The sequence below is a fragment of the Eleutherodactylus coqui genome, chromosome 2, assembly GCF_035609145.1.
Source record: "Eleutherodactylus coqui strain aEleCoq1 chromosome 2, aEleCoq1.hap1, whole genome shotgun sequence".
NCBI lineage: Eukaryota > Metazoa > Chordata > Amphibia > Anura > Eleutherodactylidae > Eleutherodactylus > Eleutherodactylus coqui.
This window is the reverse complement of record NC_089838.1, coordinates 297471279-297485801: the sequence shown is the minus strand read 5'-3', so window position 1 is coordinate 297485801 and position 14523 is coordinate 297471279. Positions and strand designations below refer to the sequence as shown.

At 41.7% G+C, this 14523-nt stretch overlaps 1 protein-coding gene across 6 annotated transcripts in view; it reads left to right on the top strand.

Annotated features, from left to right (window-relative positions):
- The window catches only part of FGFR1 (fibroblast growth factor receptor 1), a 77961-nt gene that overhangs the window by 48704 nt on the left and 14734 nt on the right, over window positions 1-14523 (top strand). For 4 of the 6 annotated variants that reach the window (XM_066593393.1, XM_066593396.1, XM_066593398.1 and 1 more), the window contains 2 exons: window positions 7449-7639; window positions 9140-9290. In XM_066593393.1, the coding sequence (XP_066449490.1) occupies window positions 7449-7639; window positions 9140-9290 (342 nt within the window). Of the gene's footprint in view, window positions 1-7448; window positions 7640-9139; window positions 9291-10872; window positions 11018-14523 lie in introns of all 6 variants that reach the window. The other 2 variants (XM_066593397.1, XM_066593394.1) reach the window with 1 other exon arrangement.

Sequence of the window (14523 nt, the reverse complement as noted above, 5' to 3'; positions counted from 1 at the left end):
TCCGCTCAGTGGTTTGTAGCAATACTGCTAGAAGTGCCAGGAGAATTTTCTACAAATGTTTGAGACTAGGCATTTAGAATATCTTACAATTGTGCATATGGACTACCCATTTTCACAGGTTGTAAATGAAGTGTTATTACATGGTTATTAAAAAAAAAAAAAAAACACTTTTTTTTTTTTTTTTTACGTTAATTCACGTAATTAACGTGAATCGATAGAGGACTCTTCACGCCACTGCCTTATATTACCTATTTTACAGCAATTTTTAATAGGGTTTTCCGGGCAAATTTTATTGATGACCTATCATCAGGATAGTTAATCACCATATCCTGCCACTCAGGATCCTCGGTGATCAGTTGATCATCCGGCCCGTTTTCAGTACAAGGATGAAGACTGATCACTGGGATCAGGACTGAAGCATCATGATAGGTTTCACTCCCATTGAAATCCTTGCAAGTGCTGCTTCCTATTACACTTTCGCATCCGACCCCGTGTCAGAGGCAGAAGTGCTGGAAGTATAAAAGGAGACTTCAGCTTTCATTGATTTAAATGGAAGTTAAGCCCTTTATAATGCTTCCATCTCTGACCCCGATGACTACATCTGGCCCTGCTGCACTGACATCGGTCTGGATGATCAACTGATCGCCGGGGATCCTAAGTGGGTGTGTCCCCAACCATTCACTGTTGATGACCTATCTTGAGGATAGGTTATCAATAGAATTTTCCCAGAAAACCCCTTTTTCATACCTACCATTTTTTCTATATACTCTGTTATGGCATATAGGAAGGGGGTGCCCCACTTAGGAATCCCATTTATGAACCAAAGGAGAAGACTGCTAATAAGGAGTCTTTCTCCCTCTGTAGAAACAAGTCTACAGTCGGCTATGCTTTTTAATATAATCTATCAGTGGTATACCCAGCAGCAGCTTCCTCATACCAACTGTTGGGCGTCATCGCGCCTACTGCTGGCGAAGAAAAAGGGGGATGGTCAAGATAAGTCAATCCCATTTTTAGTTACTTCAATCTATAGTGACCCTGAAGATGATACTATTTCAGAATTCACAATCCAAAAGGATTTTCCAAGACTAAAATATTGATGATCCATCCTCAAGATAGGTCATCAATATCCGATTAGTTTTAGTCTGATGCCCAGGCCCCCGGCTGATCAGCTGGTTGAAGAGGCCGAGTGCTGTGGCATTTTTTTTTTTTTTTTTTTTTTTTTTTAGATCCAGCTAGGTCACATTAATTCATCATGTGGCTTAAGGGTAGCTCAGTTCTACTCAAGCAAATGAGACTGAACTGCAGTACCAGGGATCGCTGCTATGAAATGTACAGCACTGTGTCTGATATGCAGTCAGGAGGCTGCAGCACTTCCCAAGCTGATGGCCAGGGGTCCTTCAATTTCAAATTAAAAATATTGATGTAACCAGAGGATGGGTCATCAATATTTTGGTCTAGTAAAACTCCAATTAATACTGCATTAAGGGATCCTAGAAGGTGCTGGATTGCCAAGCATTCTGGATTAGCAGAATTTTGTTGCCCTTTTAGGATCCTTTAATATGGGACGACCTGTTGGATGCAGATACCAGACAGGTCGTACAAGTGATAATCCTTCCTGTGCTTGTACACAGGAAAGAGAATCACTCAGTGACTGGAGGTGCAGTGAGACGGAAATCGTCCGGCCCGCCCGCCTACATTCACAATAAGGGAACAACAGCCTATGTATACAGGTCGATCCACCATTCAGTTTTCTGCTTGCAGAAACTGAACTACGGGCGAGAAGCGAACAAATTCTTGTTCGTCGCTCAGTTGGCACATGCATTTACACTGAACAATAATAGTTCGGATTCACACTGGATGCAGGAATCTGAGCAATTGTATTGGCTCATGTAAAAGGGCCCTAAATTGTGTCTTTCAATCGCGGAGGTCTCGTAATTTGTTTGCTCTGCTCAGGTTTTTTTTTTCTCCTATTCTTGTATAATTTCAGAATATTTTTCATATTTGTGGATTAGATGCTAAATTAAAGGATCTTTTTTCTTACTTTCTGTAAATATCTCTATTTTCTAGCCCTCTTCTTTTAAGGAATTTCTTGTTTACTTATTTTACATTGCTGTTTTCTTCCCAGTTCTTTTCCTTGTTACATATCCACAAAGTTTACATTGGCAGCAGTTCATCAGCTGTTCACAGACCACTTGTGTTACCATGGCCATTGTTCTTCATTTGGTCTTGGACTAGAACACTTTGCCAGCTGTTTACCCCCCAGTGCATGCTGGGGATTGTTGATCTATAGTCTTCTATAGTCTGTCTTGATCTCCCTGAAAACAAGTTCTCAACGGTATTCAGTTGGACAGCTCAAAGCCCATTTTGACATCAAAAGTTTTGCCTTATGGACTTGGTGCCGCAGAAGGCCTGACACTTGATAGAATTCGATCTGCCTGCTTGCTACTGTGAGGATGCTCTAGATGGCTTAACATAAAGCAAAAAAAAATGAAAATCTGTCCCTCTCACAGAAGGTGTTGAGTTCTCCTTCAATGGAAGTGTTCAAAGAGAGGCTGGACAGACATATCTGTTTGGGATGATTTAGTGATCCTGCATTGAGCAGAGGGTTGGACTTGATGACCTTGGAGATCCTTCCAACTCTACTATTCTATTCCTTTCCTTTGATCCTAATTTGTCTCCAGGAGAGCAGCCATATTTCCTTCCTTCTGCTATTCACTGTCTGGCTGTAAGACAACAGGCTGCAGCAGGAGCCTCCCCCTCTGCCTTGCCTTCAATAGAGCAAGATGTTAAACCACACCTCTGTTTGACCTAATACGTCCAATCTCTGTTTTTCCCTATGGCAAATGTTGGGGACTGCTGGCCTATTCCCACAGATATTCAATTTTTGGCTGATCCATGCAAGATTGGGATGTTTGAGGCAGCCTTGAGATTAGAGGAGTCTATCAAAGATTAACTAGTAAGCCTATTTTGAGGTGCCAGTGGGACCAATACTTGAAAGGCACCATTCTGGAGTTCACCCTCTGCCTTCTACTAGACCAAAGCTTGTGTTCACCATGACCACCTGGCAGCACCAGCATAGGAATTCCTATAACTGTTAATGGTAGTGGTTTGCAGTTGTACTGTGCTCTCTGCAGCATAGTGATCGGCTCATGCCAATGCACTGTGGAGGGCAATGTAATATGGTGAGCAAACACCTCTGCTGCAGCCTAGTAGAGGACAGTTGTATCTTCGGAAGGGCAGCATTAAAGGGGTTTTCTCAATAAATACATGTACGTTCACTGGAGGTCTGACTATGAGGGCAGGCCAAGGCTCTCTAGTGAATGCAACTGTCTTGCACAGTCTCTATTAAGATGGCTGTGCTATCTCCGTCAGCCCCAAAAAAGGAAATGGAATGATGGTCACTTCTTGTACAGCACAACTCCATTCTCTAGGGGTCTCGGGGACCACTGTTCTCATTATTCCTAGTGCTCCCAGCATTCAGGACCCCCAGTAATCGTAGTTTCCACAGTTGCAAATCCTGCATCTAAGGCCGCATGCACACGGCCAGGTCGGATTCCGCATGCAGAATTCTGCAGCAAAATCCGGCCCTGGCGGCAGCGCATACCTGCTTTCTTTTTCTCCTTTCTGTACTGCAGATGGTCTCCACGGCTTGCCATCAGACATGCGTAGTACAGATTTTTTTTTTCTTCTTTAACTCCAGCTTCTCCCGTGGGTCAGATGGCTTTCATTGACTTCAATGGACTTTCAGCTCCCCCTCACCTCTGAGGTTTTTGCACTGGCAGCCTGTAATGAGCATAGCGCTTCGGCATCACCTGACCAGCGGCGCTGATCCCACTACCGGGTGCCGGGGAGCGCTGCCAACGCAAAGATTTCTGAGCCGAGGGGAGCGCTGCATCTCCTGAAGTCGGCTGCGGACCTGCAGCTGATTTTGAGTCAAAATCTGCACCAATGATGTGGATTTTGTCTCTGTTTTAGATGCAGAATTGCTGCAGAATTTTCTACAGCACTTCCGCTACGTGTAAACGTACCTTAAGGAAATAAGAAAAAAACACCATGAACAACAAATAAGCATATACATATATTTTCCTTCTTTTAACTTCTTTTTTTTCTTACTTTTATTATTATTTTTTTCAACGAACAGCTACATGCCTAATAACCTAAAGAGTGGACAAACACCTCCTGGACCCTGAAGGGGAAGAGATGAGACAAGATCAACCTATTTAAACCCAGGGGCAGGGACTTCAAAAATCGCTACCCTATAGCCCTTGTTTAAAGAGTTAAATCATCAAGCAAAGAAGGGGGACAGGTGGGGCAGGGGGGTGGAGGGGGGGCAACGCACTAGAAGAACAGCCAAATAGCAACTCCCATTTCTTTATTGTGTATAACTACAAGGTCCAGCAATCAGGAGCTCTATTACTGTACACTGCAGCACCCAGCATGTCTTATACTGCTATGGGTAACAGTCACAGCACTGCTCTCATTCCTCATAGTGCTGAGGTAACATGAAAGCTACGCTGTGATTGGTTGCTATGGGTAACAGTCACAGCTCGGTTCTCATTCCTCACAGCTCTGAGGTAACATGAAAGCTGCGCTGTGATTGGTTGCTATCGGTAACAGTCGCGGCTCGGCTCTCATTCCACATAGTGCTGAGGTAATGTGAAAGCTACTCTGTGATTGGTTGCCATAGGTAAGTCACGGCTCGGCTCTCATTCCTCACAGCTCTGAGGTAACATGAAAGCTGTGCTGTGATTGGTTGCCATAGGTAACAGTCACAGCGCTGCTCTCATTCCTCACAACTCTGAGGTAATACGAAAGCTGTGCTGTGATTGGTTGCTATGGGCAACCAAAACAGATTTTCTCTTGGACCGCTTTCATAAGAGTGCGGTGTCGGCCTAACTAATGTCCTCTTTCGGTGCTGATAGATAAACTAGTCTCTTGTAAAGGTCGGCGCGGCAGCGTTGCCATATGTAACCATTTATTATACAGGCAGCATCTTCTGTGGTAAAAGCTTTCGGGCCTGAGTCCATGAGATAATAAATGCCTAGCATTACATTAAACAATACTGATTGCATGTGCTGCGGAGCTGAGGTAATTTGGTGATTCCGACCGTGGTATATCATGGCTGAACGACGTGTAATAACTCCGAGCTGGACATTTTTCTAATTCCCCCACACAGATGTCTTCTATGATACGCTCCAGATAAAAAAAAAAAATCACAACAAAAATTTCACAAACAGCTGTGTTATTTGAGACGTGAATGGAAAGAAATCCGGCATTTGTGCGTGTTATGATAGCGCTCGGGCCATTTCATTGAGGAGAAGAAGAAAAAAAATAAGTTTTTCTGGCCTGTATCTGACAAATCATGAAATTATCTTCCATTTCCTCGAATAAGTAGCCAATTCTGTTCACAAATATTTCCTTCATTCAACATCCGCCTTTAATTATCCGACATTTGTTTTTTTTTTCCAGCTTCACTCCCCCCATTTCCACCTCACAGATCCTATTAGATTTCAGATATTTCCTGTGCAGGGGGCAATGGGAGGCCTACTTGAGGTGCTGAGTTTATTTAGTCTCACGTTTTTGCTTTTTTTTCTTCCATCTTCGATGGTCCAACATTTTCCTTCCAGGACAAATCAAACTACGGCTCTACGCCAGCCATATTATATGGCAGGTCTGTCAAAAAGTTGGCCAATGTCATTAAGCTCCCGGATCATACCATGTTTTTTTTCCTTTTTAAATATATATATATATTTTGGAAAAGGCATGATAGACTAAACCTCCACGGTGCCACTTATCGGAATGATATCTACCCTATGTGGCAATATGCAGCCTTTCAACAGGCCTTGCAATGTACACTATCCTAACTAAAGTGATTAGACATGAGCAAGAATCAGAAGTAGTATTTATTTCCATATGTTAATACTTAGTGGGGTTCCTTTGGCCCTAATGATATCGGATACTCTCTGTGGTTTACTTTCTACTAACGTCTGATACACTCCAGCTGGTATTTACCTCTATCCACCCTGCAAATGTCTTAGTAAGGCTGGTGTCACATGGGCATTCTATTCAATGCGTATCGCACATGCAATTTTTTTTTTTTTTTGTGCGTGATAACTGCGTGGGTACGTTCATGGGAATCCAGCCTTAGCTGTAGTTATCCATGCAAGCGAGCGTGTAAGCTTGTGATTCTGGATGTGAGCATGATGCGCTTTTGCGAAGTGTGAAAAGATTGCAGTGGGGAAGATTGCATCGCATTCACGTGCAAATTGCATGGCATACAAGTGTGATATGATTTTTTTTTTTTTAGGGAATAATGGGTGATTTCTTAGGAGGAATCGCCCAAAAATAGGACATGCGTTGATTTTTCAGTCTTGCAGCATCAAACAAAATTAGAAAATCTTGTTATTTGTATAGCGCCAACTTATTCTGCAGCGTTTTCGAGTAATTTATTTATTACCCCTCACCACCACCACCACCACCAAGCTGGGTACTCTTTTTACCGACCTCGGAAGGATGGAAGGCTGAGTCAAATTTTAGGTGATTGAATACGCAACCTTCAGGTCATGAGCAAGAGCTGAGCACTCTGTACCACACATCACTGCAAGTAAAAAATCACTTGTGAATAAACACATTGAAATCAATGTATCATAGTAATAAAAGAATGCTCCAAATGCTCACAGGATAGTAAGAGTAAAAAACTGAAGCCCCTTACTCACCGTGGGAGGTCTCTCACCAGGAGACCCCCCCCCCCCCCCCCCAAATGGCAGAAAGTAAGTATCTTCAGCTTTTTTACCCTCACTATCCTGTGAGCATTTGAATCATTCTTTTATTGCTGTCATTCCTTTTCCCTGGATTGCTTTTATTTTTGCAGATTGGTGTATTGTGATCTTTGATTGCTTTCCACCACTATGGTGGATTTGGGATTGATCAAGTATTCACTTCTGTGTTTAGGCATTGATCCAGTTGTTTGGATGGACCAAGACTTTCCCCTTTAGTTCCCAGAAACATTGGACACCATTAGCTGTGAAAGGGTTTTTCCATCGCTCATTTGCATAGCATTTTCCCTGGGAGCATTGCACTGCCTATATGAGGCTTTCTACACCCTGGTGGTGCTCTCCACAAGGAAAAACATTACCCAAATTTTTTTAATTTTTTTTTTTATTTGGCCATGATGTTTCTCTTTTTATTTGTTGTGAAGCAGAGGATGAACTCTTTGCAAAATCGGCCACTTACCCCAGAGGCATTCTGCAGAGTAGCCACGAGAAAAAAGATTTTCTGCCACTATGCCCAATCACGATCAATTATACCACGAATCCGATATTATTGTTTATTTAATCCATACTACAGGTTGAACATATTTTTGGATAGGCCTCAAAAATGTTCCTTCTCATAGAGGATTCCATGAAATGTCATCAACTAATTGTAGTTTTTATTTCCTTCTTTATCAGAACGTTCCCCGCATCGGCCGATTCTCCAGGCTGGCCTGCCAGCCAATAAGACGGTCACTTTAGGAGGCAACGCAGAGTTCCATTGCAAAGTCTACAGTGACCCTCAGCCTCACATCCAATGGCTGAGGCACCTTGAAATTAATGGGACTAAAATAGGAACTGATGGCTTGCCCTATGTGGAGATCCTAAAGGTATGTATAGGCAACGAATGTAGAAAATGTGTTCTTGCTAGTATGAGCTCTGGAGATGAAGAGTTTGTTGTGTCATGTCCACATGCTGGTTATCTAGAATCAGTCGACCACATGCAGCGAAAGCGTGGAGAATTCTGAATACAGTTAGCCAGGATATGTATTATTTATTAACTAAGGGGTTGCTAAATATAGATCCATCTATGAACATAGCCTAACAACGCACGGACTCCACGGCGTATCAAGGGAACGTTCACCTCCACTCATGTAATAAACTGCTTGACCTGTCCTACCTTATGTAAACTTATCTTTTGTGATTAATGAAATCTCAGTTTCAGAGTTTTTCTATGTAGACTATGGTTCACAAAGACCTTGAAGATCCCAGTCTAGACAAGGAACCTGATTGGGAACCTCTCGTAAACTAAAACAGCCCCTATATAATCGTCATCCCATGGTGCAATTTACATTGCATTTGAGTCTGCTCCATTTTTATATGATTTTGTAGGACCAACCATTGCTGGCAAATGGTGCCTCTGGTGATGGTGCCTAATTCGAGGAGTGGTCTTTGTTGAATATAATCAATACGTGGTATATCGTAAGACTATACGTTGTACAGTCTGTCTTGTTCTCAATTCTTCTATTAAAGGGCATCTTCACTCAAAACTTGTTACTTAGCAATACTAGAGTTTCCTGATTCAGTGACTACTGTCACTCACCATGTAGGATGCACATAAATTAGTGAGTTCTCAACAGTGGTTCTGCCCATAGCAACCACGACAATGTAAATATTACTGCCGTTTGTACTGTCCAACAGTAGTAACTTAAAGGGTTGTCCAGAATGTAAAAACATGGCTGCCCTCTTCAAGAAACTGCACTACACCTATCCTTAGTTTGTTTTAGGTATTGTAGTTCAGCTCCATTGAAGTGTATGTTGCTGAGATGAAATACCACACACAACCTGTGGACATATGTGGCACTGTTTTTGGAGGAAAGCAGCCATGTTTTGGCTAAATCCCACAATTTAGTGTTGATACTTTTCAAAAGATCATTAGAATTTGCAATCATACTTAAAGGAGTTGTTCCACGAAAGCAAGTTATTCCCTGTCCACAGGATAAGGGATAACTTGCTGATCAGTAGTGGTCTTACTGTTTGGACCCACACCTACAATAAAGCTCTGGTGCATCCTGAAGTGCGGGTAGCAGTTGTCACACATATGCCCATAAATTTTTCTGGAATATGTGCAGATGGCTGAGTTCCAGCACTGTTATCTCCGATGGTCCAGTTGAAGTAAATTGCCACTTCTCATGCTTCAAGACTTGCCTAAGACCCACGGGGACTGCTGAGACCCCCACCGATCAGCAAGCTACTCCCTATCCCAGGGGATAATTTGCTTTTGTTGGACCACTTCTTTAAGTACTCTGTCAGTAGCTAAGAGATAATATGAAGTATCATCAGTGATGGTGTTGCTGTGTTGACCCCCTCGTTCTATCGGTTTATTTCAGCACTCTGGGATATATAGCTCAGACGCAGAAGTTTTGACCTTGTACAATGTGACAGAGGCAGAAAGTGGGGAATACATATGTAAAGTGTCCAATTATATTGGTGAGGCCAATCAGTCTGCGTGGCTTACCGTCACCAGACCCCAGATACAAGGTAAAAAAAAAAATCGGTGGCACCTCCTGAGAGCACCAGAAAACTCAAGTGAAATTTAGAACCTTGGAACAATTGCTCCACAAAGCTCTTGGCGAGCAAATTGTATTTCTCCCCCCTTTTTTTGTCTGCTTTACTTCCATGGAAAAATACTTGTGTGTGTGCAGCCTAGCTTAGTTTCTGATGTTTATTGCTATCATCTGCTCTTTACCGGACTAGTCTTCTAATGACTACCCAATGTTCTCCACTGTATCTAAGCTGACACAGTTCTCGGGGAACAGTTCTAATTAACTGTTAATTCCTTTCTATAAATTGGTTGTCTCCAGCTGTTGAGGAAACTACGACTTCCAGCATACCCTGCTGTCAGGGCATGTTGGGAGTTGTAGCTTCCCAACAGCTGGAGAGCAATAGGTTGAAGACCACTGCCCTAGATTGACAGTTTAATCTTTCCTACAAAATTACTTCCCGTTACCGCTGGAATTCATCTGGAAATTATAGATGTCTTAGTCTATCAAGAGTGGAAAATCTTCTCTATTCCAGCTGAACAGCTTTTTAAAACTTGAGATTGCTTGGCTACTCTCCTTGGCTCCTGAAGCAAGTCTTAGTCATGTTGAATACTGCAAGTGTTCCAAAATGGCTGTAGCAGGAAGTGGTGGAATCTAATCCTCTACTGTGCAATCAGAGACTCTGACAAAGTCAATTTCCTTGATTTATGTACATAATTTATAAATTATTTGGGTATGTAGAAGTCTTCATCGAAAAAAGAGCATTTCCACCCTAAATCGAAACTTCCCAATATATTTCTATTCTGGTCTTCAAAACAATATTGACACCTGTTCATTTGCTATATTTGTCTTTTGGAACAACCAATATGGCCGTCATTGCTTCTCTAACCATACCTGTTCCTTTTATGGGGGGTTAGTTATCCCGTCTCCAGAGGAATAACTTGTAGCTTCTCAACTTGAAGATCAAATATGTAATGGGGTCTCCCATTATAATACTGGTGTCATGTTATGTGGCAGGGGAGTTCTTTGGCCTCCTCAGGCATCTGAGCTCAGGTGTGACTGCTTTCTCTGCACTTCCTATAGCTACACCCGTGCCAGTCTCCATATTTTGCACAATTGGAAAGTTTTGCCATATGATGAGAATAGCTGAATATTTTTGGGGGTTGAAATGATGGTCATATTTGTTGTCATGCGGCTTCCTCTAAACTTAGTAGTTCTAATAATACCTATTTCCAGACATTTTTTTCTATTAATACCTTCTATTTCTTCATTTTTCTAGAAACAAACAAGGCTGTCACACTCGGGTCTCATTTTTCCATGTTGTCAATCTCTAGCATGTTTTAAGTGGGCAGGAGGTCTCGATTTTGGTGACGGGTTTAACTAAGTTAGCTTCTCTTTAGGTCAGGCTTAAGGGAAGAAGTATTCCTTAAATCTTCTAACCAGATTTCTTCCAGTGGTTTCTCTTTCTGTCCGTGGCACCTTGCATGGTTCCAGGACAGCACCTGCCCACATCTCTTCTGGTTCTCATGGCATTTCGCTTGTCCGTTTCCTCCCCCCTTCTTCGATGCTTTTCTCTATAGACTGCTGGAGTCAACACCACCGACAAGGAAATGGAGGTTCTCCACCTGACGAATGTTACTTTTGAGGATGCTGGCCAGTATACCTGCTTGGCTGCTAATTCCATTGGGCACTCTTATCATTCTGCATGGTTGACCGTTCTTGAAGGTATATAAGGTTCTCTTCTGTCTTCTTAAAATGTGGCATGCATTTCAGACCTAAAAGCATCCAGGTTTAAATATAGAGATGTGTCCTTCCGTACCTTTCCTCCTGGCTTGAGATATTTTTAGATGAGCGTGGCGTAGGATGACCAGCTTTGGACAAAAAACAAAAACTTTAGCATTATTCTGTTGAATGTTGTTTGTAACACAAAAGGTCTTTTTTTCTTTTCAAAGCTGGTTATTTTGTGCCACTCGTTTCAGAATATTTCGAGCCAAGAAGAAAAGTAAGAAAGGACACATCTGTATGTACCAAAAGTTTTTTTTACACCTAAAGAGAGCAGAGCTGCAATATGAGACATGAGCTATAAACAGGAAAGGCACTATTTTTTTCAAGAAAAAAGACTTGTTTTTCTAACAGTATGTGTCACCCTTTAACTTGGAAGTCTTAAACGAAACCTGTCACTTGGTTCAAGTTGTCTGAACTATGGGCAGCTTGGACCCGGGACAGGTATGCCTTTACGTATGTGTTGTTTTGAAATGCTGCAGTATTTCAAAATAAATATACTGTAAAGTTTGACTTAAAACTCAGCTCCAAGTTTGAGGCAAGCTGCTGATTGACAGATCTGTCAATGCTGATTGACAGATCTCTCCCTATACACAAGCAGATAGAGAGTTGTCAGTCAACATGCTCTTTGGGTCAGAGCTCTGTTCGGCATCAGACCTTGATAGTGTGTGTATGCTGAAGCGCCATAGGGTTTCCGAATAACCTATGCGGGGGCACTCACTGTGCATATCTGTCCTGGGTTCATGCTGCCTCTGGTTCAGGCAACATGAACCTGGTGACAGGTTCCCTTTGCTTTATGAACAGTATAGGGCAAGCAATTACGGGGTTCCGCAAAGAAACAAACTTGGTTATTAAGTAGCTTTACCCATAGGTCTATATATGTGTTCAAGGTGTTCCGCATAAACTGTAATTGTAAATGATATTACATATTAGCTTAGTAATTTCATGGGAGGTAATTTTGCCTTTCTGAGTCAGCCCAGCTGTATACAAACTTAGATTTTAATTCCCTTTTTAATATTATCTGAAAGCTCCGGAGTTGCCTACAGCCACATTAATTTATTTAGGTTTAAAATTAAACTGTCAAGATTGAAGTAGATTTTAATCCAAAAAAAAAGTAAAAAGAAATAAACACAAATTTATATGGATCTAATCAGAACAAATGTCTGTAATACAGACTGTGTTGTACTCCATACCCCAGACCTGGTGGTCATAGCAATTTGCTGTATGAATGCTGCACATTAAGCATATAGACAACTCAACTCCCAGCAATCAACAGTGGCAACATGTAATGAATTCCCCTGCAGCACCACCGCAGTTGAAATGAGGTATTACACCATGCCCATTGATATGAATGAGTTATCCATATAATACACAGATCTGCTGGGTCCTCCAGAGTGTGAAGCATTCTTTGTAGCCACCCTCAGCCAAAAGAAAGAGTCATGAATGGGAGACTCCCTTACTTTGTCTCACAATTCCCTAATAAGATATTTTAGAATTGGCTTTCTAAAATGAGCGACACCTTTTAGAGGGGTTTTACAGGATTAGAAACTGACTGACTGCTTTCATCCACATCACATCTGTACATGGGTTGTCTCTGGTATTGAGGTTCAACCCTCTTTGAAGTGAATAGAGCTTAGCTGCAATACCAGATACAACCTATAAAGAGGTGGAGCGCTGTTTTCTGGAAGCCAGCAGCCATTCTTTTCTAATCCAGTACAGCTCTCATATAGTATGCCACACTGATCCTAGTTAGTAACTACAGCATTCAGGCTGGTTGTGGGTTGTATGTATAATCCGTAATACATAACAGAAATGATCTGCATAAAATCAGCAAAAGGCCATAATGTGAATTTAAAAAGTCTACAAAATTAAACTTTTTTTTTCTCTGCGTGGCCACTTTATTAGGCACATCCATCTAGCCGTGCATTGGACCTTTTTCGCCTTCATAATCGCAATACCTTAACATGCCATAGGTTCAACTGGGTGTTCAAATCATTTTGCAGGAATATTAGGCTTGGGGTGTGCCAAGGAAACCTTCCCCACACAATTACTCCTCCTCCACACACCTAAACCGTTGACATAGACAGGAAGAGTTCATGGAGTCATGCTGCTTGCACCAAATTCTGGCCTGCCCATCAGCATGGTGCAACAGAAATCTGCATAACCACTGCTCAGTGATCCAATTTTTGTGTTCCTTTGCCTGCTCGAGTCTTTCTGTTTCCCTTAGACAGCAATGGCGCTGGAACTGGTCATCTACTGTTATAGTCCATCCATGCTAAGGAATGACAAGTTGTACATGTTAGTTGGAACACTAGTGTTGTATTTGCCTGCAGTTTACTTGACTGCAGCACTTGTTTGTCGGAACGATTCTTGTCGTCCTCCCCTGACCCCTTTCGTCGACTAGTTGTCTACCTCCACAGGATCACCTTTTGTTGTGTGCTCTTCCTTGATAACCCCATTCTCAGTATACTCTCTTATGCCGCACAAGAATACCTCATAAGGTTGGCAGTCCGGCCCCCCACTAGTTAGCATCGATGACCAGGTCTTGCTGGAAGTTGCTCAAATCGCAGGATTTCCCCCAAATAATGTGGATTCGCAATGAAACTGATCCGTAGAAAACTTGTCACATGACTTTATGCTGCACTCCTGGGTCTAATTTCCATAAAGGGAAGCCCCAATTGTTAAAGGGCCGGGATCTCTAATAAAGGGGCCATTCAATATGTGTCTATAAACCGTTTTATATAACAAGTGACGAAACATCGAAGCTTTCTGCACCATTTTAACGCGCTTTAAAGCTTCCTTCCCAGCACAAATTGTCTGAACAGTCAGTATAATAAGCGCTTTAGACTGAGGCTCTGTATGGACACAATTGTTTGATTTATTTACAACTTAGCAAATGAGGTATTTAGAGCGCCCGTGTGACCTGTATTATCTGACTTAACTCGCAGCTGGGGGATTGCTGAGAAATTTATAGATCGAAAAGGTTTCACATTGAAATGACCCTAAAACTGGATCCTTCTTGGCGAATACGAAATGCATGTGTTGTGTTGATGGCTCCAGTGTTTTTTTTTTTGTTTTTTTTTCTAAAAGTTTTTTCTTTTTCTCTTATTTATTAAATTTTTTTTTTTAGTAATTCTTAAAATAAAGTTCTAGAGAAATTGCCTAATTTGACAAAAAAACCAAAGCACTGGTCGCCAACTGGATTTTCTTGTATTCCTAATCCTTTGCTGACTATCTCGCATGGATAAAGTGTATATATGGCCTTTTAAATTTTTCTCTCTTCTCTCATAGGCCATATATATTTTTTCTCATCTCAAATTTGTGTTTGTTTTTTTTTCAAAAATTTTCATTGCATTGTTTCCTTTTTTGTTTTGTATGATGTTTTAGTGATTAGCTACTGTTATATGCATTGCATGTACTTTTGTTAATTGATACATAAAATAATGTGC